The sequence below is a fragment of the Gekko japonicus genome, unplaced genomic scaffold (assembly GCF_001447785.1).
Source record: "Gekko japonicus isolate JY-2015 unplaced genomic scaffold, Gekko_japonicus_V1.1 scaffold542, whole genome shotgun sequence".
Taxonomy (NCBI): domain Eukaryota; kingdom Metazoa; phylum Chordata; class Lepidosauria; order Squamata; family Gekkonidae; genus Gekko; species Gekko japonicus.
In genome coordinates, this window is record NW_015163104.1 from 900,815 (window position 1) to 925,647 (window position 24,833).

A 24,833-nucleotide genomic window follows, 5' to 3' on the forward strand; every position below is an offset into this window, starting at 1 on the left:
TCATCCAGCCACACCCACCTTTTGCTTCTTATTCTGTTTACCTTGTTTGTTGTCAAAACCCAGGGCTTTTTTTGTAGCAGGAACTCCTTTGCATGTTAGGCCACACACCCCTAACGTAGCCAATCCTAATGAGTTTCTGCTGTTGGGTGTGGCCTATTATGCTAATGAGTTCCTGCTGGGCGTGGCTAACTTGGGAGCCAGCCGGAACTCCGTTTCTGTGCGTTCCTGCCCAAAAATAGCCCTGCATGGCACCAAAACTCTGGAATTCTCTACTGAGAGAGATCAATCGGTGTTAGCTTTTTGTTTGGCATTCCCTCACTCAGTGATCTTCCTCCGTTTGTGTGTACGTGCACACAAAAGCTTGTACCTGATTCAAGTGGGGTAGCAGAACAAAGCTTGAGGTGGGGTGGTCGTGTTGGTCTGAAGCAACAGAACGTTTGGACAGCTTAGAAACACTAATTGGGTGAAAAACTGTGCCCTCAGCTATCAAACCTTGGAGGAAACCGGTGTCTGGTGCACAGTACACCAACTATGACCGAAGCCTCAATCTATTTATATCTTCTTTATTAAAAGCTTCTGCATGGGATCCACCAGGTGGCAGAGAAAATGGTAAGGTCACGTCAAAACGAAATATTTCAGAACCGTGCCAAGCCAAACCAGCAGAAATCCCACAAAATTTTCTAGCAATGGGGGAGAAATGGTAGGTCACTAATGAGCATCACCTTCTGAACACTCTCTAGAAAAGCTCTACCCTACCACCCAAATGCCAGTAAGGAGGGAGCAAGATACATCTCCCGAAGGAAGAAGCTCTGTATTCATGGGGCCACTGACAGAAAGGCCCTGTCTGCATCATGCCCACTATATCTTCTACAGTGGAAGCACATGGAACATTAGGATTTGTACATTTTTTCTCTCTCTTCACAAGGTCAAGCCTTGATATGATTGTCGTTTAGTAAAACTGGCTTTACAGCTAGTTACGCAAATGTCAATGGGATCTTTCACGAGTGTTCATATGATTTGCCTCCTGTGTGAGTGTTTTCGATGCCGAATTAAGTACTGGCTCTGACTGAACCGTTTCCCGCAGTCTAAGCATTCGTACAGTTTCTCTGTCGTGTGTCTCCTCTGATGCCTGGTGAGATATTGGCACACACTGAAGCTTTTCCCACAGTCTAAGCATTCGTAGGGCTTCTCCCCCGAGTGGATTCTCTGATGGCTGAGGAGGTTGGATTTATTGGAGAACGTTTTGGTACAGTCTGAACAGCTATACGGTTTCTGTCCTGTGTGGATTCTCAGGTGGCTAAGAAGGTTGGACCTATCAGAAAAGGTTTTGGAACAATCTGAGCATTTATACGGTTTCTGTCCAGTGTGGATTCTCTTGTGAGTATTCAGATGTGAGCTTCGGCGAAAGCATTTCTCACAGTCCGGGCATTCATAGGGCTTCTCTCCCGTATGGGTTCTTTTGTGGCTAATAAGGTTCGAGCTCAGACGGAAGCTTTTGCCGCAGTCCGAGCATTCGTACGGTTTCTCTCCAGTGTGCGTCCGCTTATGACTAAGCAGGCTGGAGCCGCAACGAAAACTTTTCCCGCAGTCGACGCATTCATAGGACTTCTCTCCGGTGTGGGTCCTTCGGTGCCTGTGAAGGTTTGAACTCCGGCGGAAACTTTTCCCGCAGTCTGAGCATTTATACGGTTTTTCTCCCGTGTGGGTTCTGTGATGGCGGTGGAGATCTGAGCTCCAGCGGAAGTTCTTCCCACAGTCTGAGCACTCGTATGGCTTCTCCCCCGTGTGGGTTCTTTGATGCTTATTAAGGTAAGTTTCATCTCTGAAGACTTTCCCACACACAGCACATTTATGCTTTCGTTTCATGCTGTGCATTCTTGGCTGCACTGTGATTTTCTGGAAATCGCCATCTTGACGAGCAATGGATTCATCTATCCATTCCTTGGTTGCACTTCCTTCCTTCAATTTTCGCCCGTCTTGATTCACGCCATCATTTCTTTCCACCTCATGTTGCTTGGGACCTTCCAATAACGCTACACACGGCTGTCTTTTGTTCTCACCCTGGCACTCCCTGTCTGTTGGAATCAAGAGACAAAAGTCTATGTTACTAGTATGGAAGGAACTGAGCTCAGGCACCCCCAAAACCTGGAACCGGCCCCGAAGATAAGACCAAGCATTAAAAACTCCAAAGCAGCAAAACAAACAAAACAAAGCCATTGGCAGTAGAAGAGGAAGAGAAGAGATTGGATTTATACCCCGCCCTTCACTACCCAAAGGAGTCTCAGAGCGGCTTACAAACTCCTTTCCCTTCCCCTCCTCACCACAGACACCCTGTGAGGTAGGTGGAGCTGAGAGAGCTCTGACAGAAACTGCTGTTTTTCAAGAACAGCTCTCATCAGAACTATGGCTCACACAAGGTCATCCAGCCAGGTGCAAGTGGAAAAGTGGGGAATCAAACCTGGTTCTCCCAGATTAGAGTCCGCGCACTTAACCACTACACCAAAGTAACAGAAAGACTGACTGAACAAACATGTCTTTTCTCCCACTTTCTCCTTGTGGATTCCCTCTAGAATCAGATATGAGACAAATCACACACTTGAACCTCAGGCTCCCACAGGGAGAAAGCAGACGAGGTCGCCCCCATCCCAAGCCACCCAGAGCTATAATTAAGTTATGGACACGGCCAGTCCTTACCTAACAATTTGGCATCGCCTTCACTCTCTTGCTTAACCTCTCTGGATGGATCTCTCTGTGAGATTTCCAGCAAAGGCCCCTCTTCTCCTGGAAGACTGATAACCACCTCTTGGAACAGCCCAACTGGCTCCTGAAAATGAGAAATCAAACACTATCTTCCAGGAAGGATGAAACATTCAGTGGGTGAGAAGAAGAACATAAGAACATAAGAAGAGCTCTTCCCTTCAGCCACTATGGCTAGTAGCCAGTGATAGACTTCTCCTCCATGAATCTATCTAATCCACTTTTAAAGCTGTTGATTCCTGTGGCCATCACTACACCCTCTGGCAGCCAATTCCACATTTTAATCTCTCTGTCAGATGGGACAATAAGAAGATGAGAACAAAAGGAGAGCACTGCTGGATCAGACCCGTGGTCCGTCCAGTCCAGCATCCTGTCTTACCCAGTGGCCAACCAGCTCCCCCTGGGAGGCCCACAACAGGGCATAGAGGCCGAGGCCTTCCCCTGATGTGACCTCCTGGCTCTGGGATTCAGAGGATTAGTGCCTCTGAATGGGGAGGTTCCCCTCAGTCACCATGGCTACTAGCCACTGATTGACATGTCCGCCATGAATCTATCTAATCCCCGTTCAAAGCTGTTTATCCTTGTGATAAGAACATATTTTGTCCCCCATAGCCACTGGGAGGGGCTCAGCTGGCGATTCCAATCACAACCCCAGTTACAATTAAAAGATACCAACTATAAGGTAAAGGTTCCCTTGCTCGAAAGCCAGTCGAATCCGACTCTAGGGCTGCGGTGCTCATCTCCGTTTCCAAGCCGAAGAGCCAGCGCTGTCCGAAGACGTTTCCGTGGTCATGTGGCCGGCATGACTAGACACCAAGGCGCACGGAACGCTGTTACCTTCCCACCGAAGTGGTCCCTATTTATCTACTTGCAATTTCTTGCTTTCGAACTGCTAGGCTGGCAGGAGCTGGAACTAGAGACGGGAGCTCACTCCGTCATGCGGCAACTCGGGTCTCGAACTGCTCAACTACTGACCTTCCACCGCCTGCAGTTCAGCGTCTTAACCACTTAAGCCACCGCAGCATACCAACTATAATTCCTGATATTTCCAGTTCAAGGATGATCTCAGACAGAAGGTATTGGGGAAGTAGTACCAGCCAATGTGATGTAATGATCAGAGTGTCAGAGTGGGATCTGGGAAGCCCAGGTGCAAATCCCCACTCTGCCATGGAAGCTCAATGGGTGACCTTGGGCCAGTCATGCATTCTCAGCTTAGCCTGCCTCACAGGGCTGTTGTGAGGATAAAATGGACAAGAGGAGGACAATGGAAGCCAGTTTGGGTCCCTGTAGGGGGAAAAGGCAGGGGCAGGGGTCATTTCCTGCAGGAGCGCACAGGAGCGGAGCTCCGGCAGTAAAGAGCCCAGGGGGTGGGCACATGCAACAAGCCCCACCCCCTGCTCCCAGCAGCCCTCAGTCAGAGCAAGAAGCAGCCAGGTAAGCTGCCGAGCTCCCCCCAGCCCAAAACAGTCCAGTGGGACCTTTAAGACCAAGTTTTATTCAGGTACCAGCTCTCCCTCCTCTGCGAGGACAGATCTGCACGTTCCCCCCCCCCCCCATAGCTAGCCATCCAAAACAGTCCCATGGAGCCTGAGCGGTGGGTGTTGCCTTCTGACACACTTCCGGAGATGTCAGGGGGTGTGGCATTTGCAAATAAGTTATGCTAATGAGCTCCTGCGCCTCTTTTTCTATGAAATGACCCCTGGGCAGGGGTATAAATGAAGTAAAATAAAATTCAGAGGGGATAATACTGAGCTAGGTGGACCAAAGGTCCGACTCGGTATAAGGCAGCTTCATGTGGTCGGGCTTGGACTGGTGGTCGTGGGAAGGGCCACCAAGTTGCAGCCCATTTATGTCGCCCCCTGGTGGGGTTTCCGAGACAAGAGACAAACAAAGGTGGTCTGCCATTGGCTGCCTCTGTGTCGCAACCTTGGACTGACATTGGGGAGTGACGCTCTAGTTTTTGGGCAACTCTATGGGGTTTTTTGCCCTCAAAACCGTTGTTTGCCCCAAAACTAGAGCAACGCCCCCCGATGTCGGCGGTACGATGATGTCACTACCAGGTGACGTCACCACACTGGCAATGCAGACGCGGGAGGGGGCTGTTTGGGGGTGGGGCTTCCCCCGCCAGCCAGCTGGCCGATGGCAGACTGGAGCCCCCAAAATCAGGGGAACCCTCACCCTGACCGGGGAGATGGCCACCCTACCAGTTCAGGGTAGCCTAGACCATCCAGGTTAGGGTCCAGTTTGGATTCCCAGCGACTAAAGGACAAGACGTTCTCACCGCCTTCTCCAGGCGCTCTCCTTCCTGCTTTCTCAAGAGGAAATCCTCCGCCAGGGCCACCGCCTGGGAGCAGCTCTCCGAGCCCCGTTCCTTCACCCAGCTCTGCATCTCCGGGGGCAGGATGGCCAAGAACTGCTCCAGGACCACCAAGTCCAGGATCTGCTCCTTGGTGTGCCTCTCTGGCTTCAGCCACCGATGGCAAAGCTCCCGGAGGCATCCGTAAACCTCCCGTGGACCTGCGGCTTCCGGATAGCGGAACCTCCTGAAGTTCTGGCACTGTCTCTCTGAGCCGACGGCGCCCTCAGCGGGATCTGGAGAAGTCTCTGCATCGTTCCACGGCGCAGGCTCTGGGAGACGTGGTTTCTGCCATCTGGACGGAAGGGACTGAACCGTCTTGAGGAAGTCCTGCCACTGGGCTTCCCACCGCTGTGAAGACAGCCCATCTTCTGGCTCATTTTTTACATGCTGCGGTCCCGTTCCTCTGAAACAGGACCGGATGGTCCCCATCTCCAGCTCGGGACCTGCCGATTCTGCTTTCTCCATTTTCATACCTGAAACCAGAAATGGGGAAGCGGGAGAGGAATTTGCAGGCCAGCGCGGTGAGAGACAGTGTGGTGTAGTGGTTAAGAGCAGCAGACGCTAATCTGGCAAACCAGGTTTGATTCCCCACTCCTCCTCCACATGACACCTCTTGGGTGACCTTGGGCAAGTCACGCTTCTCTCAGAGTTCTTCTCTCAAGAGCGGTCCCCTCAGAGCTCTCTCAGCCCCACCTACCTCACAGGGTGCCTGTTGTGGGGAGAGGAAGGGGAAGGCGATTGTAAGCCGCTTTGAGGCGCCTTCAGGTAGAGAAACATGGGGAATAAAAACATACTCTTCTATGTCTTTGCAGGCAATAATTTCCACTCAGGCAACCCTTTCTGCAAACGTTCTGCGTTTTTTGTCTGTAGCTACTTCGCCGCCACCAAACGATTACTGGGGCATCTTGGAACCTTCTTCTTACCGTCAGGTTCTCTTGAGAAACAGTTCATCCATGAAGAGACTTTGGCTAACAATGTTGTTTGGCTCTGTGGAAAGAGAAGAGTGGAAAATTAAACTTTCAGCTTCTGGGCAGGGATACCTGAACTTGCCCTTTTGCCATTTCATTTGTTGGCAGCAAACCTTTTCAATTCCCCCCCCCCTTTTTTTCCTGCCACTGGTATCCCTCGTTCATTTATGTTTGACTGCGCTTTATGTATCTGATGAAGTGTGCTTATACATGGAAGCTTATACCATGAATAAAACTTTTCAGGGTTCTTTTTGTAGAAAAAGCCCAGCAGGAACTCATTAGCATAATAGGCCACACCCAACAGCAGGAACTCATTAGCATATTAAGCCACACCCCTGACAGCACAGCTCATTAGCACATTAGGACGCACCCCCATGTTACCAGAAGTGTGGTTATCCAGCCACACCCACCTTTCCCTTCTTATTTTGTTTACCTTGTTTGTTGTCAAAACCCAGGGCCTTTGTTTGTAGCAGGAACTCCTTTGGATGTTAGGCTACACCCCCTAATGTAGCCAATCGTAATGAGTTTCTGATGTTGGGTGTGGCCTATTATGCTAATGAGTTCCTGCTGGGCGTGGCCAACTTGGGAGCCAGCTGGAACTCCGTTCCTGTGCGTTCCTGACCAAAAATAGCCCTGACTTTGTTGGTCTCAAAGGTGCCACAGGACTCAAACTTTGTTCTGGCACTTTATGCTGCTGGGGTTTTGTGTGTGTGTGTGGGGGTTTTTTTTTGCCATTTATACATAATCCTTTTAAAAGGGCCAGACTAGTGGTCAGAGTATTTCAGACGCTCCACTGAAAATCTGACTTGCGCTTAAACAAACAGCCTTGATTGAAAAGGTGGGGGAAACAAAAGGTACAGAACTGGGAGTTTGAACAAAACAGTGTGAACAATAAAATATATTGACTAGTCCCTTGAACTCAGGATGATAGGACAAGTAAATCTCTTTAGTCTCTGGGCTCTAATTCACAGATTCCAGAAAGATAAGAATTTAAGAAGAGCCCTGCTGGATCAGTTCAATGGTCCATCTAGTCCAGCATCCTGTCTCAACACAGTGGCCGACCAGTTCCTCTGGAGGGCCAACGACAGGGCACAGAGGCTGTGGCCTTCCCTGGATGTTGCTTCCTGGCTCCAGGATTCAGAGACTGACTGCCTCGGGTGGAGGTTCCCCTCAGTTACCATGACATGACCAGGGTTCCCCCTAAGCTGAGTTAGTGTGAGCTAGCTCACAGTTTTTTTAGCCTCCGGCTCACACATTTTTGTCTTCGCTCAGGGAGGATGGTTCCCGAGCCAACTAATTTATGCAGTAGCCAAATCGCTCACTCACCACTTTAATGCCAGTAGCTCACAAAGTAGAATTTTTTGCTCACAAGACTCCACAGCTTAGAGGGAACATTGGCCACAAGGTATAGATGGAAGCCAGTGTTCCCTCTAAGCTGAGTTAGTGTGAGCTAGTTCACAGTGTTTTTAGCCTCCGGCTCACACATTTTTGTCTTAGCTCAGGGAGGATGGCTCCCGAGCCAACTAATTTATGCAGTAGCCAAATCGCTCGCTCACAACTTTAATGTCAGTAGCTCACAGAGTAGAATTTTTTGCTCACAAGACTCCACAGCTTAGAGGGAACATTGGACATGACTAGTAGCCACTGATAGACCTCTCCTCTGTGAATCTATCTAATCTTAGAAAGCTAGGTTTGAATCTCCACAATTCCATGGAAGCTCACTGGGTCAGCTTGGCCCAGTCATCCACTCTCAGCCTAACTTATATTTATTTATTTATTTATATTTGAATTTATATCCCGCCCTACCCTGAAGGCTCAGGGCGGCTCACAAGTCACAGGGTTGTTGTGAGGATAAAATGGAGGAGAGAACACTGTAAGTGGCTTTGTGTTCACTTTGGGGAGAAATGCGGGATATAAATAAAGTAAAAGCACACAAATGGGCAGCTGAAGCGTTTTTAGGGCAGGGCAGGAGATAACAGCCCATTAACCTCTTATAAAAGGAGTACAAGTCATTTTTTTTCTCCGGGCCTGTTGGCAGCGCTGTAGAAGGAAGTGACAGAACCAGAGGTCATCTGGGGGGGGGGGGTCCACAGTTCCCCCGGATGAGGTACAGGGGGCGGGGCACATGACGAAGCCCCGCCCCCTGCTTCCGGCCGCCCCGCTTCCGGCCCCCATTCAGCCAGCAGGAGGCAGGATAAGAGGGAGGGTAAGTTGCTTTCTCCCTGCCTCTCCTCACCCCTGCCTGCGGGCGGGGTGTGTGGCCTTATGACACACTTCCGGTGATGTCAGGGGGTGTGGCATATGCTAATGAGTTATGCTAATGAGTCCCCCTAGCTCTTTTTCTACGAAATGACCCCTGGACAGAACCCTGAGGTGATAAGACTGTGCTTCCTCTGAGGGCAGGGGGTGAAATCCAGCTTCGAACATTCCCTTCACACACACAAGCAAAGAGAAAAACTAGTACAGGAGTTAGTTCCTCCTTCCCCCTTTGCTTGGAGAGCTAGCTTGCCACATGCAGGGGGTTTAAGCATAAGAGGGTATTGCCCTATGGTTGCCAGCTCTGGGCTGGGAAATACTTGGGAGATTTGAGGGTGGGGTTTGGGGAGGGACTCCCATGGGGTACGATGCCCTGGAGTCCACCTTCCAAAGTGGCCATTTTCTCCAGGGGAACTGATCTCTGTCACCTGGAGGTCACTTGTAATCAGTGTTCCCTCCAAGCTGAGTTAGTGTGAGCTAGCTCACAGTTTTTTAGCCCCCCCAGCTCTCACATTTTTGTCTTCGCTCAGGAAGGAGGGCTCCAGAGCAAGCTAACTGATGCAGCGGCCAAATCGCTCACTCACAACTTTAATGCCTGTAGCACACAAACTAGACGTTTTGCTCACAAGACTCCACAGTTTAGAGGGAGCATTGCTTGGAGATCTCCAGCCACCACCTAGGAAATGACAGCCCTACGATTGCCAAGCTGGTGGGAGGGTGAGGTTTGGAGAGGGGAGGAGCCTCGGTGGGGTACAATGCCTAGTCCACCTTCCAAAGCAGTCATTTGCTCCAGAGGAACTGATGTACCGGGGGCCAGTAGTGATTCCGGGAGAACTCCAGCCACCACCTGGAGACTGTCAATCCTACACAGCGGGGGTGTGTGTGTGTGTGTGTGGATCATCTGGCCAGTCTGGGCGCCGGACAAACCCTCTACTGTAAAATAACGCAAAAGCCAACCCTCTCTCTCCCTCTCACGGCCCTTCACCTGGGATGACCTGGGCAGGATCTGACCTCGTCGAAGGAAGCCACGCATTTTCTGAGCCCTGGGATGTTTTATCTGGGGGGGGGGGTGCTTCTGCCCCCCCACGCATCCACTTCATTTCTCGTCTAAACCTTCAACTGACGCCCCATCCCCAGGATCATGGACCAACCCGACAGGGCAGTAGCTATATGGCGGGACCGCAGCGACCCTATTTCCCGCTGCAACGGAATCCCAGAGTCCCCCCCCCCCCCCAGAAGGCCTCTGCAGCAGCAAAGCCTTCTGGGAGCGTGGATCCGAGCAATCCCTAAGGCGGCTGTTCCCGGCGGGGGTTGGGGTGGTGGTGGGATGGGATAGATAGAGGAGCGCAAGCGAATTTGCAAAAAACATTTACATCACACACACACACACACACACCCGCCTTCAAATGTCTTTTGATCCTCTCTGGGAATCAGAGTTCTGTTGGTTTTAACTCTTGCAGGACTTGTGAAAGACAGGGTTTTTTGTTATTTTTTTACGTCGCTTAACACGGATCCCAAACAGTCTTGGCGGGACCCGAAAGTCGGATTCGCTGTGAAGATTTTACTGGCCCTTCAAATGATCCGGGCTGTCATCTACCCGGTACTTTTAGGCGCCACAAGAATCCTCATAAGCTCTCACTTAAAAAATAAACAACAACAACAAGTCAGATTTGTTCAGTACTGTGTACTCCAGGGTCTCATGCTGAGATCTTCAACCTCATCTAGTCTCTCTATGGGGCTTCCAAACATGGTTTCAATCCACTTCAGGGACTGTTCCTAAATGGATTTTGCCATTTCACACAGTACAATCCAGTTGCAAAGGGCCGATGTAACCCGAGTCCACAGGTGGGGGGCGGGTGTGCTGAAGAATTCAGGCTACTCCACATAAGGGGGGGGGGGAGCAATCCTCCCAGAGTGATTGGAGAGCCTGAAGCATCAAGTAGCTTACCTCAGAAGGACTCCAGCTTTTCTATAAAACTACACACAGGTATGAGGGTTTCTTATACTGATTAATGGAAAGGCTGCTTTCAAACTATGGTGCTGGACCCTAACCCTAACCCCAGTAACCCTAACCCTAAAGGTAATAATCCTAACTCTAACCCTAATAATCCTAACCTGAACCCTAAGAACACAACTGTTCTGCATACACCTGAAATGGAAGCCTGTGTTCCGGAACCAGTGTTTGGACCGTCCGGGCATCACTGTATGTCATCTTGCAGGGGACAGTCTACAGAGCATGGGGATGAGTCCTTCGGGGTGGTCCAAAGATTGTTTTGGGGTACAGCTTGGCCCCAGTTCCTGCCAACCTAGCAGTTCGAAAGCAAGAAATGGCAAGTAGATAAATAGGTACCACTTCGGTGGGAAGGTATCAGCGTTCTGTGCGCCTTGGTGTTTAGTCATGCTGGCCACATGACCACGGAAACGTCTTCGGACAGTGCTGGCTCTTCGGCTTTGAAACGGAGATGAGCACCGCAACCCTAGAGTCGGATTCGACTGGCTTTCGAGCAGGGGAACCTTTACCTTTACCTTTGGCCCCAGTATCTGCCTGTGTGATTGTCCTGGGGGTGCCTCACTTTGGAGTAGCTGGCGCAAGAACCACGCTTTGGACCAGGACACAGCATATGTCCCCTCAAAGGGGGGAGTTTGCTGAACATGGGGGTGTATGAAGTTTGGGGGTCCAAATCTTATTTTGGAGTTCAGAGCTTTCAAACTCTCCTCACTGTTAATGGATGAATTCATGAATAAGACCTGAATAAGGAATGAATAAGGAACTGGGAATAAATAACCAACTTCAGCCTCGTCCTGGAAGGCCAGATACTGAAGCTGAAATACTTTGGCCACCCAATGAGAAGGGAGCACTCACTGGAGAAGACCCTGATGCTGGGAAAGATTGAAGGTCAAAGAAGAAGGGGACGGCAAAGGATGAGATGGTTAGACAGTGTTATCGAGGCAACAAACACGAAATTAAGCAAACTCCGGAGCACGATGGAAGACAGGAGGGCCTAACGTGATGTGGTCCATGGGGTTGTGAAGAGTCAGACTCGACTGTGCGACTGAACAACAACAGTGGAAAGGGGAGTTGTTTTAATTAGTTGGCTGTATTCTGTGAATGTTTGCAGTGGATGTTATATGAATCTTCCCAGTGTGATTGCAGGGACTGAAGCTGCAGGTAGCTTACCTCAGAAGGACTCCAGCTTATCTATAAAACCACACATGAATGTTCTAGGACTACAAGAAACTCCTCAAAAGCAAGGATGACACACCAAGGAAGGTCTGAGATGCAAGTCGAATTAATCTTTAAGGACTGACTAGACTGAAGTCACCAAAGACCAAGATCCTGGTCTGAGCACCTTAAATACTAAAAACAAATTGTGGCAGGGTATGAGCTTTTGTGAGTTACTGCTCACTTCTTCAGATGCAGCTAGAAGTGAGCGGTGACTCACAAAGGCACCTACCCTGCCACAAATTTTGTTAAGTCTTTAAGGTGCCACTGGATTTTTGCTCTTTCCTGCTGCTACGGACAAACTAACACAGCTACACATCTTGATCTATGTCTGAAGAAGTGTGCGTGCAGATGAAAGCTTATACCCAGAATAAAACGGTTGGTCGTAAAGGAGCCACTGGACTCAGACTCTGCTCTGTTGCTTCAGACAGACATGGCGACCCCACCTGAATCTGTGTCAATTGCTATGTGTACTGAATTGTTAATCTACAGGCTAGATCTTATAATGAAAAAGAGAAAGAGGAAATTTGAAGTTTGTTTCTTGTTATTTTCATAAAGTGGGACCACACTGCCAAAAGTACAAACTCCATCAATTGTTTAACTGGAAAAAAAATCTTTTGATAGCCCTCTGACTGAAGATGTGGTGTACATGCAAACAGCATGTTTAAAAGACATTGTGTTAACAGAGCTTCTGCCTGAAATATTGAAGTTACTATCAGAGTTGTGCATAACCTCACTCCCTGATGTTCTGTGGTTGGCTGAGCTCTGCCTCGTGTGGGAGCCATTTTGGTGGATGGCTCTGCCTCTTGCTGGCAGCCATTTTGGGACTGTGCCCACCATCCTGCATCTAAACTCCAAAGGTGTCCACAGGCTCAAAAAGGATGGAGACCCCTACACTGTGATGTCTCAGGTTGTGTCTGTTGTTTCTACCACACAATACCTTCAGGCTCCTTCAGCTACCTTAACCTCCCCCCTGGTCATATCTTTTTCTAGTCAGGCATCTTCTTTTGGACCCTTTTTTTTTTTGCTATATGCTGCTCCTTATTGATAGGGTTCTGATGTAGTGATTAAGTGCACGGAGTCTAATCTGGGAGAACCCGGTTTGATTCCCCACTCCTCCACTTGCAACTGCTGGATGACCTTGGGCAACCCATAGTTCTGTCAGAGCTGTTCTTGAAAGAGCAGTTTCTCTCAGAGCTCCCTGAGCCTCACCTACCTCACAGGGTGTCCTGTTGTGGGGAGGGGAAGGGAAAGGGGTTTGTAAGCCGCTTTGAGACTCCCAGTAAAGGGTGGGGTATAAATCCAATCTCCTCCTCCTCCTCTTCTTTTTCTCCTTCTTCGTCGTCTTCTTCTCTGCAGTTCAATCTTCCCCTCTTTCCTCCATCAGCTGGGCCAAAGTAAGCTTTTTTTCCAGTGACCCCCTTTAATATGTTATAGCCCAAGATGGCCGACAAACCTTGCCTTTAATGAGAGCTGGCCTCTGAGGTGCTTAATCAAAGGAACATTTATTTCAAGAAAACAGCATAAACAGGCACACAAAACTGGTGTACAAGACAATCATAAACATTAACATTGCTAGTTAGCACTGCCCCAAAGCTGTGGCCAGCTAGAGATGGCAGGGTATCGGATCTTGAGTATTTTCCATTCAAGTCGGAAAGCATAAGACAGACTGTCTATTGGGCATGCATTTTTCCACAGACAACCCTGCCGCAGAGCCAAGGTAACAGATACCAGGCTCTCCCCCAAAATACTGTTTTATAAGGTCAACAAGCTCCAGGAAATACATGCCTGTGCCATCAAAACCCACATGGTTCTTAACCAATCTTAGGCACCCCCCCCCCAAGTCCAATGGCTTAATTAAACATGCAAATTTGAGTCACATCAAAACTAATTTATCAGGCAAAAAAGAGAGAGAGCAGAGAAGGGAAGACTGAAGGAGACCTGGGAGGGCAACCACTTCACAATGTCTGGTACGACCTCTACTGTAAACGGGACTTTGCAGTTGTAAGCTTCCACCTGCTGATACAAAGAACATGGCCGCTCTTTGGTCAAGAAGCCAACCCAATACCAACGTTCGCATTGAGGAGAGAATGCGTCCAGTTTCTCCAAATCTCCTCTCCCAGAACCCACTGGGATTTTGTTCCTCCACAAGGATTTTCATAGAAGAAGGTGCGGCAAGTTACATGCTCCCATTGCCAAAGGAAAACAAAAACACTAAAGGCCAGGAGACAAACACAGAAAAGTACCACGCACTGCACACAAACGTCTTTGGGATGCCAAGAAACTAGTCCGGGTGGAGTATTCCGCAACATCCCCAACAAGCTGGAGAGGGCTCACGCGCCACTATACATAAGCAACGTTCAAGTACGTGTGAAGTAAGGCAGACGTCCAAGTTGAGCTACTTGCATGGTCACCTGTGGCGAGTTTAAGCTCTTCACGGTGAGCTGGCAGGGATGCTTGTAGAAAACTGGAAGAGAGCTGCTCCTTTCTGTGTTTCCTTCTGTACCCCTGATGTGTCGCAAACAGCACTGGTTACACACAAGGAAGGGTGGGTGGGGGTTTTTTTTTGGGAGGACTAGGAACATATGGAGTAAGGCAGAGTGCTCTTTGGCAAAAAATCAGGCTTCAGGTCTGGGGTGGGGGTGGGGGCAGAACAGATGGATGGACACGGGGCTGGGTAGCAGTCAATGTCACAAGCCAAAAAAAAAATAAAATGTCCAGGGTTGCATAGCTGCACGTTCGAGAGTCACGGCTACCTGAATGGCATTGTTGACCACAAACATACTCAGTCCATCAAGGCATAGAAATGTGCAAGGTTATATACATCATAAAACACAGCATAAACATAGAATCTTCAACACAAAGGACAGTGATTAAAATTTACCCATGCGTTTCCCTCCCCCCCCCCCAAAGCATAGACATGTAGTGTCCTGAAATCTTCCATCAACTCAGGCTCGCGCATGCCAGAAAATTGGGATGGCAGAGCCCTGAGGGTACAGAAAGGACGGGACTGCTCCGGTCTACTGGCGACAGATCACAACTTGGAACGCTCCATTCGGTTACCAACTCCCCCCTAAGCAGAAAACCAGTCTGGCAAGAAGAAAACCTTTCTCCTTGTGGTGCTAGTTTTCTAATTGCAAGGAAGGATTTACTTTTTAACACGAAGGGAACATTCAAAGTGCCGTCCTTTCTACCACCTCAGGCCCCCCCGCCTCATTCTCCGACATGAGAACCAGGCCACAAAGGCATTCAGAAAGACAGAAATTTGTTTTCATTGTGACGCTAGAAGTAGTTTCTATCTTCGGAGTAGCAACTGGAGGACTCGACTCCAGAGGTTTCCTGTTCTACCACTCCCCTCCCCCACAGTCTGTCAACTCCCTCAGCGGCTTTTCCCTCACGAGACTCAGCAAAGGCCTCCTTGAAGCCTCTTCTCCTTTAGCCAAGATGGAGGCAAATGAAGAGGAGCAGATGAGTGGGAAAAGTGGACGGCTTTGGCCAAAACCTCCACTGCTGTTCATACTGGGGAGAAGAAGGATTTGAGAGCCCTTGGCCAGAGTTTGTGCTCACATATAGAAACAGGCCGACTTGATCACAAACAGAAATGAGTCAACTGGCAGCCTGCCAATTTCAATTCAGGATCTAACCTGGGTTACACCCACATAAGTATTGACTATTCAGTCTCTACAAGGGCTGACTTCCCGCAAGAGGGAACATACCAGCCGGATACCATGACCCGCAAAGGATTTCAGACATAAGCAGCTTTCCACCGGCCATTTTCCTCACAGAGTCCATCCGGGAGCAGTAAATTTACTTGAGGCGAGCGCCTCAATTCACCACGATCCCATTAATCAATCAACTCAACCATTAGCCATTCCGATATAAGTTCTATTTCATTCTGTTAAAAGTACAAAAGCTCAGCCGTTTTTGCATTCTGGAGCGCGTTCATACCCTCCACAAAGCGCTAACACCAAGTCGCTAATGAAATGGGTGCGCATGGCGCCCCGCCCCGTATCTCATATATGAAGGAAGCTAGGCCACACATATACCCAGCTGTATGTTCAGAAACCAGTTCTCGCTATTCTTCCACTGCTTTTTGTTGTTCTTGTTTGTTTTTAGGTGGGAAAAACACACACACACACACAGCCAATCTAGGGTTGAACCTTCAAAAGCGGGCCTGGCAGAAACGCGAGCAAGAATCAGCCAAAAGTCCTGAGAGTAAAACATGTTTTGCTATTATCAACAGGGGCACCACCCGCTTCAAGAAATCGGAGGTCAATTCAACAGAGGAGTGTTGGTTGATATTAATCTGTTGATTCCATTTGCGTCAAGTCTGTACACATGCAAAATACAAGATTCTTTTGAGGGATGTGGTTTCTGAAATAGGCTACTCAGACAGAATTCCTGCTGATTTCAGGGTCTAAAGTATTGCCCCAGATGAGGCCCCGCAGTGCCCATGGGAGGATATTCTGAGATGCTGTGTGCCATTCCCCTCCCCATCCTATTTCCCCAAGCTGACTAGCAGGAAAGGGAAGGAAATGACAGACACTGATTTAAAAGGGAGAGGGGGAAGAGGAGAGAGAAAAAGGAAGAGTAAAATCTTGTAAAATGGCCCCTGATGTAATCAGGTGGCACATTTAATACATCTCCCTGGGAGTTCCTGAATTGTCAACTAAACAGTGCAGCCCCAATCGCTATTAAGCCATTGCGTTCCGCATCCACTGGGTTCTTTCCAGAGCTGCCAGACACAATATTTCCTCTACGCCCTGCTTGTTTGGTCCTCCAGGGCAACTGGCTGGCCACTGTGCAGAACAGGACGCTGGACTAGACGGGACCACTGGTCCGACCCAGCATGGCTATTCTTACGTTATGTTGCAGCAACCAGATGTTTCAAAAAAACCCCACAAGCAAGGCTTCTCTGTTGTCCGTTCCCACAACCTGGTATTCTAAGGTACACTGCCTCTGAGCATGGAGGGTCCACTAACCTATCACGATGAACAGCCATTAGCAGAGCTAACCTGCATGAATTGTCAGATTCCTTTCTGTTGTTTTTTTTAAAATCTGAGTTGGATGCCACAAACATTTCCTGAAGTAGCCAATTCTCTAAGCCAAAAGGGAAGTTCTACATCATGCCATGCTCCACGGAGGGAGGGCGAGGTAAAAAATCTAATCGACAGATCAGGAGGCTGACTTCCATCTAAGTGTGCACGGAATCAGAAACTTAATTGCACAAGGTGTAAATAAAACACTTCCTTTCAACATCTACAGCCAATAAAATTCCTTTCCAATAAAGCTATGGGTTTAATTCCTCCCCGGGGCTTTAGTTATTATTTTACACCAGTTTGGTGCAGTGGTTAGGAGCACAGACTCTAACCTGGGAGAACCGGGTTTGATTCCCCCCCTCCTCTTCAAGCACCTGCTAGTGTGACCTTGAGTCAGTCCCAAGTTCTTTCAGAGCTGTTCCCTCAAGAGCAGTCCTTGAGAGAACTCTCTCATCCCCACCTACCTCACAGGGTGTTTGTTGCGGGGAGGGGAAGGGAAAGGAGGTGGTAAGCTGCGCTGAGACGCCTTTGGGTAGTGAAGGGCGGGGTATAAACCCAATCTCTTCTTCTTCTCTCTTATTATTTTTAATTTGGACAGTGTTACATACATAGTAAGTTTTATGTGGGTGAGCCCAGTTTTCTTGTGCCATTCTGTACGTTTTCCTGGTTTTTAAAGCACCCAATAAATAAAATACCTTTCATCGATAAGCACAGGCCCATAAGGAATCGGGGTGGGGGAGGAGAACAATATGGAACTCTTTGCCATGGCTCAGTGGCAGAACACCTGCTTGGCATGCAGAAGGTCCTGGGTTTAATCCCCGGCATCTTCTGTTAAAAGGATCAGGTAACAGGTGACGTGAAAGTCCCCTGCCTAAGACTCTGGAGAGCTGCTGCCAGTCTGAGTGGACGACGCTGACCGTGGTGGATAAAAAAGGTCCGCTTTCAAGTTCATTTGCCCCCATTTTGCCCTCTCCCACAATTCACTCTCTCCACTGCTGTCAACATTCCGTGCCTCCGTCAGCATACTCAGCCCTCCCTGGGGTGGCTTGGTTTCCTTTGCTCTCTTTCATAGTGTTAATCTACAAAGCTGTACTTTTTTATGCATACTTAAGGAGTCCCCCGGGTAGGTGGAAGCCCCTACTTCGTTGGTGCACAGCTGGCTCGGTTGATTTTGCAACGGATGCAAACCCCACCCACTTTCATATTAGAGACACTAGGAGGTTCTGTGTTACGGGAGAATGAGAAATGTTCGCCTCCGTTCACTCTCTCTCTGTTTGTTCACTTTAATAAACTTAACTGGCTCAGTGAGGTACAGACAGGTGTAACATGAGCCTGCGATCTCACTGGTCCTGGGTTCAAATCTCCCCTCCGTTATGAACACACTAGGTGGCCGTAGGCTGCCCACTCTGTCTCACAGCCCCCCAAGATATGTAATACTGGGCTAACAGTGGCCCACTATATAGGGTTGTTGTACAGTTTCTGGAAAAGTTTTCTGAATGCTCAGAACAGCTCTCAAAATGCTAAGGATTACTATAATTAGAGCACTGATAAGACTTTCCATTTCTCATCACACAAGCAACCTCAGGGCTTCTCTGGGTCCCACCCCCACCCCCGGCCGCCACCCGAGCAATATGATTTTTCCTCTCTCCCTCCCTCCTGCATGTGTGAATGTGTTCTATTCTCTGGTCACTGCAAAATGTAAGAGCCAGTGTCGACCATCAGCAGGGCTTTTTCATGATGTTATTGTTGCCGCTGGGATGTACCACTTCAGACCTGGAAGTCAAGGAACGCCTGAACATTCACCCCACCACAGAAAAAAATATCCCCGTTTATAGGAACCTAGCATGTCAGGGAAAAGGTTAGACTTGAACCCATTTCCCAGAATTGCTGGTTTTTGCATGTGCAAAGAGATTTTTGACAGTCAAGGCAACATTCAAAGATTCAGTCCTTCCCCTCCAGACTGAAGTGGTACAGTCCGGCAACGAAGTCTCCTGCTGGCGGCGTGTTTCCGCTCTCCTACTGTGGGTCTTCCTCTGTTCAGTGCATCGGCAACGGTTCTTGCCCCAGATGCATCCTTTGGTGCTTGACGAAGTACGAACTGGTGGTGAAGCTTTTCCCGCAGAAGTTGCATTTGTATGGCTTCTCCCCCGTGTGGGTCCGTTTGTGAAGCACCAGATGTGCTTTGCAGCTGAAGCCTTTCCCGCAGGCCGAGCACGTGTACGGCTTCTCCCCCGTGTGGGTCCTCTCGTGGTACAGGAGCGCCGAGCGCTGCCGGAAGCTCTTCTCGCACGTCGAGCACTTGTACGGCCTCTCCCCCGTGTGGATCCACTTATGCTTGACGAGATCAGAGCTCCGGTGGAAGCTGCCCCCGCAGTCCGAGCACTTGTACGGCTTCTCGCCCGTGTGGATGCGCTCGTGCTTCACGAGATCCGACCGCTGGTGGAAGCTCCGCCCGCAGTACGAGCACGTGTGAGGCTTGTCGCCTGTGTGGAACCTCTCGTGGACGATCAGCTTGGACCTCTGACTAAAACACTTCTGGCACGTGGTGCACTGGAACGGCTTCTCCCCCGTGTGGATTCGCTCGTGCCGGGAGACGTCTGAGCTCCGGTTGAAGCTCTTCCCGCAGAAAGAGCACTTGTACGGCCAGTCGCCCGTGTGGAGTCTTTCGTGTGCAATGAGCTTCGCCACCTGGCAGAAGCTCTTATCGCACACGGAGCATTTGTAAGGGTTCGCTCCGTCTGGGCCAAGGAGTCCCGTGCTTGGATTGAAAACTCCTCCGCAGTTAGAGCACAGTGACTGTTTCTCTCCAGACGCGCTCCCTTCCGTTGCCTGCGGGGCACTTCCCTGGGACCCTTTCGGAGCCTCCGAGTTACCTTCCCTGCTTGTATCTCCGGCTGTCCCCGGCAATGACCCTCGTGGCTCCGTTTGCCCAGAGCTTTTCCACGCAGTGGCCTCCTCACCTTCGGGCCCGCCATCGGCTGGAATAAAGAAATCAAAACATGAGTCAGACTCTGTTTCTAGGAAAGGCAACCAATTCACAAGTAGAACACTGGTTTTCAAAATGGTGGCTCAGTGGCAGAGCACCGGCTTTGCGTCTGGATGGTCCCAGGTTCAATCCCCAGCATCACCCCCTGTCTTTTTCTGTCAGAGACACTAAAGAAGACGACGACAAGATTGGATTTATATCCCGCCCTTCACTACCCGAAGGAGTCTCAGAGTGGCTTACAATTGCCTTCCTTTCCTCTCCCCACAACAGACACCCTATGAGGTAGGTGGGGCTGAGAGAGCTCTCCCGAGAACTGCCCTTGAGAGAACAGCTCTGAAAGGACTTGTAACTGACCCAAGGTCACACCAGCAGCTGCATGTGGAGGAGTGGGGAATCAAACCCGGTTCTCCCAGATTAAAGTCCATGCTCCTAACCACTACACCAAACTGGCTCTAAAGAGTCACCACCTGTCAGAACAGACAATTGTGAACTTGGCGGATCAATGGTCTAGATAAATCAGCTGTACATAGTCATATATTAACGGGGGAGGTGATGTGGTTCAGCGGCAGAGCTCCTGCTTTGCAGGCATAAGGTTTCTGATCAAGTAATCTAACTGACTCGTTTGAAATGGAGTGCTGGAAGAGAGTGCTACAGATACCAAAAAGACAAGTAAGTGGGTTCTGGATCAAATCAAGACCCTAGAAGCTAAAAATCACCAAACGGAGGCTATTGTACTTTGGTCACATGATGAGAAGCAAGAAAACAAAGAGCCGCACAGGAGATTAAAAAAAATAAGGCCAAGGCCGATGGTGCAAAGTCAGGTGAAAATATCTTTTATTACTCAATTAAATTCCCCCCCCCAAAAAAATTCCCTACGCATTTAGCTCACAGGCTTCATCAGGGGGCTCTGTCTTGCCGTACTTCTTTTACTCTTTTTGAAGAACTACTACGGGACGGAGAGATTCCCCTGACGAAGCCTGTGGGCGAAACACGGAGGGAATTTCTTGGAAACTTAACCGAGTAATAAAATATATTTTCACTTGATTTCGCACCATCGGCCTTGGCCTTTTTCTTAATCTCACACAATGAGAAGGCGAGGCTCGATGGGAAGGACAATCATGCTGGGGAAAGTCGAAGGCAGCAGGGCAAGGGCCCCACGTGAGATGGATCGACTCAGTAAAGAAAGCCACGGCCCTCAGTTTGCAAGCCCTGAGCGAGACTGTTAACAACGGGACGCTTGGGAGGCCATTAATTCATAGGGCTGCCATAAGCCTGGGACTGCCAACCTCTAGGTGGTGGAAAAGGAAACAAACAGCCGTGATATATTATGCCACAAAAGTCTCCAAAAACTAGAAATTTCTTTTTCCAATATTCAGTTTACTGGATGCAATTCAAACGCCATCAACACCAATGGGTCATGCATATCATCTCGTTTCGTGTGCAACTTTGTCAAAGTGAATAGCGTTGAAATACAAGATGAATCCATTTAACCAACTCACTGGTAGTATTTCATAGTTATATTCTTCAAAATCCATCAGTGAAGAATATAACTATGAAATACTACCAGCCGTCTAAAGCAGCACTTACCCATCGAGTGGCCATCCCCTCCGCCCTCTTCCTTGATTTGCCTGCCGAGCTGCCTCTGAGCATTTTCCAGTGACGCCCGGTCCGTGTCGGGGAAATTCACGGTCACTACATGGAACATCCCCGGCCCCTGGAAAAATCAGCAGTGATCCATTTAGTTAAGATGTGGCGTGAGGGAAGGAAGGAAGGAACAAATGTGCTACGAAAGACCAACTGCAATGGTTTCCAATTTCCCTTTCAAATAAAAAGTGCTGGTGGAAAGTGCCATCCGATCACAGCGGAACCCCAGGAAAGCCTGATCTTGTCCGATCTCGAGAGCTAAGCAGGGCCGACCCTGGAAAGTACTTGGAAGGGCGACCTCCAAGGAATACCAGGGCCGGGACGCAGAGGCAGGCAATCGCAAACCACCATGACGTCCAGGCATGCAAAGACAGACAGACAGACAGACAGACGAGGAGGAGGAGGATGAGGAGGAGGAGATTGGATTTATACCCCGCCCTTCACTCGGAGTCTCGAAGCGGCTTACAGACTCCTTTCCCTTCCCCTCCCCACAACAGACACCCTGTGAGGTAGGTGGGGCTGAGAGAGCTCTTGACACAAACTGCTCTTTTTCAAGGACAGCTCTTATCAGAACTATGGATTGCCCAATGTAATCCATCAGCTGCAAGTGGAGGAGTGGGGAATCAAACCCGGTTCTCCCAGATTAGAAGCAGAGGAAGAGAAGAGATTGGATTTATACCCCACCCTTCACTTGGAGTCTTAAGATCAGAGCGGTTTACAAACTCCTCTCCCTTCCCCTCCCCACAACAGACACCCTGTGAGGTGGGTGGGGCTGAGAGAACTCTGACACAAACTGCTCTTTTCCAAGGACAGCTCTTATCAGAACTATGGATTGCCCAAGGTCATCCAGCCAGGTGCAAGTGGAGGAGTGGGGAATCAAACCCGGTTCTCCCAGATTAGAGTCCGCACACTTAACCACTACACCAAACTGGGATGCAAACACACACACACACACCAGGCCTTCAGGTGAGGCAGCAGGCATCTACCTTAGTTGGCCTCCCTGCTTTAGTTCCCAATCTGCTGAAAGGGCTCGTTTGATTTTATCTTGTGGCTCTCACGAATTTATATGAAATTGGTGCTACTACCTGTGTGACTTTTATTGTTTATTGTTTTAATGTGACTTTATGTAACGAGTCTTGGACTCAAGTTTCTTCTGATCCACCCTGAGCCCGCTTTGGGGGGTGCGGGATAACAATCTCAAAATAAATAAATAAGATAAATAAAAACTACTCACCAAAAAAACAACAACCCATAGCTGAACCCATAGGGTTCAAGGCAAGAGACATTTAGAGATGGTTTGCTATTGCCCGCCTCCATGCCACGGCCCTGGTATTCCCCGGAGGTCTCCCATCCAAATACTAGCCGGGGCTGACTTTGCTTAGTTTCTGAGCTCTGACAAGATTGGGCTAGCCTGGGATATCCACGACAGGGCAAAATAATAAGTATTTTCTCAAAATAATGATAACTTGAACGCAAAATATGAAGTACCTCAAAGCATGCAATGCATTAAAACTCTAACCCAGTGATGGCGAACCTTTTAGAGACCAAGTGCTCAAACTGCGACCCAAAACCCACTGATTGATCGCAACGTGCCAACGCGGCAATTTAACCTGAATACTGAGGTTTTATTTTAGAAAAAAAACAACTCATACATTAACTTAAGATGATCCAAACAAAGTACGGAAAGCAATCCCAAATCCTTTCACTTACTTAAAATTATTTGGCAGAGAATTCCGACACTTTAATGATGGTCTGGGCCTGGCTGGGGCGATGGCACGCGTGCCCACAGAGAGGGCTCTGAGTGCCACCTCTGGCACCCGTGCCATCGGTTCGCCACCACTGCTCTAACCCTTCTGCAAGCGTGCAAGACATCCATCAAAGGCACCACTTTCCCGTTCTAGCAATGAAAATGTGACTCACCAATAATTGCATGTTTGGTCTGCTTTCTTCTATTGTTTGTAACAAGCAGATCTCTGGTTAAAGGTGTTGGGATGGGAAAGATATTTTTTTTCTCTGTCTGAGAATGCGGAGGGCCAAGGATAGTCAGAGACAAAGGGGCCAATGACCTGAACTTATTTTAGTTTATTTTAAAATAAGAATGGGTGGGTGGGAGGAGAATTAACATGGTCACACTCAGGGGTCATTTCCTGCAGGAGCGCGCAGGAACGGAGCTCCGGCAGTAAAGCGCCCAGGGGGCGAGCACATGCAACAAGCCCCACCCCCTGATCCCAGCATCCCTCAGTCAGAGCAAGAAGCAGCCAGGTAAGTTGCAGAGCCTCCCCCCCAAAAAACAGTCCAGTGGCACCTTTAAGACCAGGTTTTATTCAGGTACAAGCTCTCCCTCCTCTGCGAGGACAGATCTGCACGTTCACCCCCCACCCCAATAGCTAGCAATCCAAAAGAGTCCAGTGGAGCCTGAGCGGTGGGTGTTGTCTTCTGACATACTTCCTGTGATGTCAGGGGGTGTGGCATATGCAAATAAGTTACGCTAATGAGTTATGCCAATGAGCTCCTGCACCTCTTTTTCTACGAAATGACCCCCTGGTCATGCTCCTGCTGTCCATCTCCTGACTGACCAACAAATGAACATACGATGCTACCTTATACTGAAATCAGACCATCGGTCCATCAAGGTCGGTATTATCTACTCACACTGGCACTCAAGTGTCCAGGGTCTCAGGCGGAGGTTGTTCACGTCACCTACGACCTGACCCTTTTAAACTGGAGTTGCCAGGGATTGAACCTCGATCTTGGACTTGAATTAGGTTCCACAGGGAATCATAAAAAGAACTCTAAGTTCTTCAGAAAGCAATCCAATTTCTGTCCAGTCACTGGTGGCATAAGCACCTGACGACCACAAAAAGGGAAACAGAACCCAATTCTTTTTAGATCAAAACGGGTCGCTGTTATCTGAAGAAGTGAGCCGTGACTCACGAAAGCTCATACCCTACCGGATATTTTTTTAGTCTTTAAGGCACTACTGGACCAGGCCCGTAGATTTTTTTCACGGGGCCCCCCCCCCGCCTCTCGCCCCCACTGAGCCATTGCGGGCCCCCTGCCGCTCCCTGCGCTCGCCCGCCAGCAAGAAGAGGAGGGGCGGCGGCTGTTGCATCGTGCTCGGCACACCGCAGCCGCTGCTCTTCTTGCTGCTGGCGGGCGAGTGTGGGGAGCGGCAGGTGGCCCGCGACAGCCCCCACCTGCTCTTTTCTCCTCCACGGGGTGCCCTGCTCCCGAAGGCAGCTTTGAAAGTGAGCCTGAGAATGACAAGCAGGCCGAGTGGGAGTCTCTGTGTGTGTCTTTGTGCCCAAGGGGGAGACGGGGAAAGTAAATGGGGGGATGGTTGGGGGCTTCAGATCGGTTGAGAAATCCCGGAGAGTGATGCGGGACCATCTATCCAGCCATGCTCCCATCTTCCTTCCTCACCTGCAGTTTTTTCAGTTTTGGGGGCACTCCTCTGCTACAGCAAAAAGGGGCTCGCTTGGGTCTTCTGCTACCTTTCCTTTGGCAGCCCCCTTAAAAATCTGAAAGCCCCCTGAAAAATAAAACTCTAGCTACGGGCCCGTACTGGACTCTTGCTCTTTTCTACCAATTCTTTTTACTT

General features: G+C 49.4%; 2 protein-coding genes across 2 annotated transcripts in view; one reads left to right on the plus strand and one right to left on the minus strand.

Moving 5' to 3' along the window:
• The window catches only part of LOC107106595, a 450,486-nt gene that overhangs the window by 371,061 nt on the left and 54,592 nt on the right, over nucleotides 1-24,833 (plus strand).
• LOC107106580 overlaps nucleotides 1,008-24,833 on the minus strand; it is a 45,570-nt gene continuing 21,744 nt past the window's right edge. The window contains exons 4-9 of the mRNA XM_015406760.1: nucleotides 21,176-21,302; nucleotides 18,647-19,580; nucleotides 14,962-14,996; nucleotides 5,039-5,589; nucleotides 2,695-2,824; nucleotides 1,008-2,075 (exon numbers count right to left, since the gene is read on the minus strand). Coding sequence (XP_015262246.1) covers nucleotides 1,009-2,075; nucleotides 2,695-2,824; nucleotides 5,039-5,589; nucleotides 14,962-14,996; nucleotides 18,647-19,580; nucleotides 21,176-21,302 — 2,844 coding nt within the window. The 3' untranslated portion in view covers nucleotide 1,008. The remainder of the gene's footprint in view (nucleotides 2,076-2,694; nucleotides 2,825-5,038; nucleotides 5,590-14,961; nucleotides 14,997-18,646; nucleotides 19,581-21,175; nucleotides 21,303-24,833) is intronic.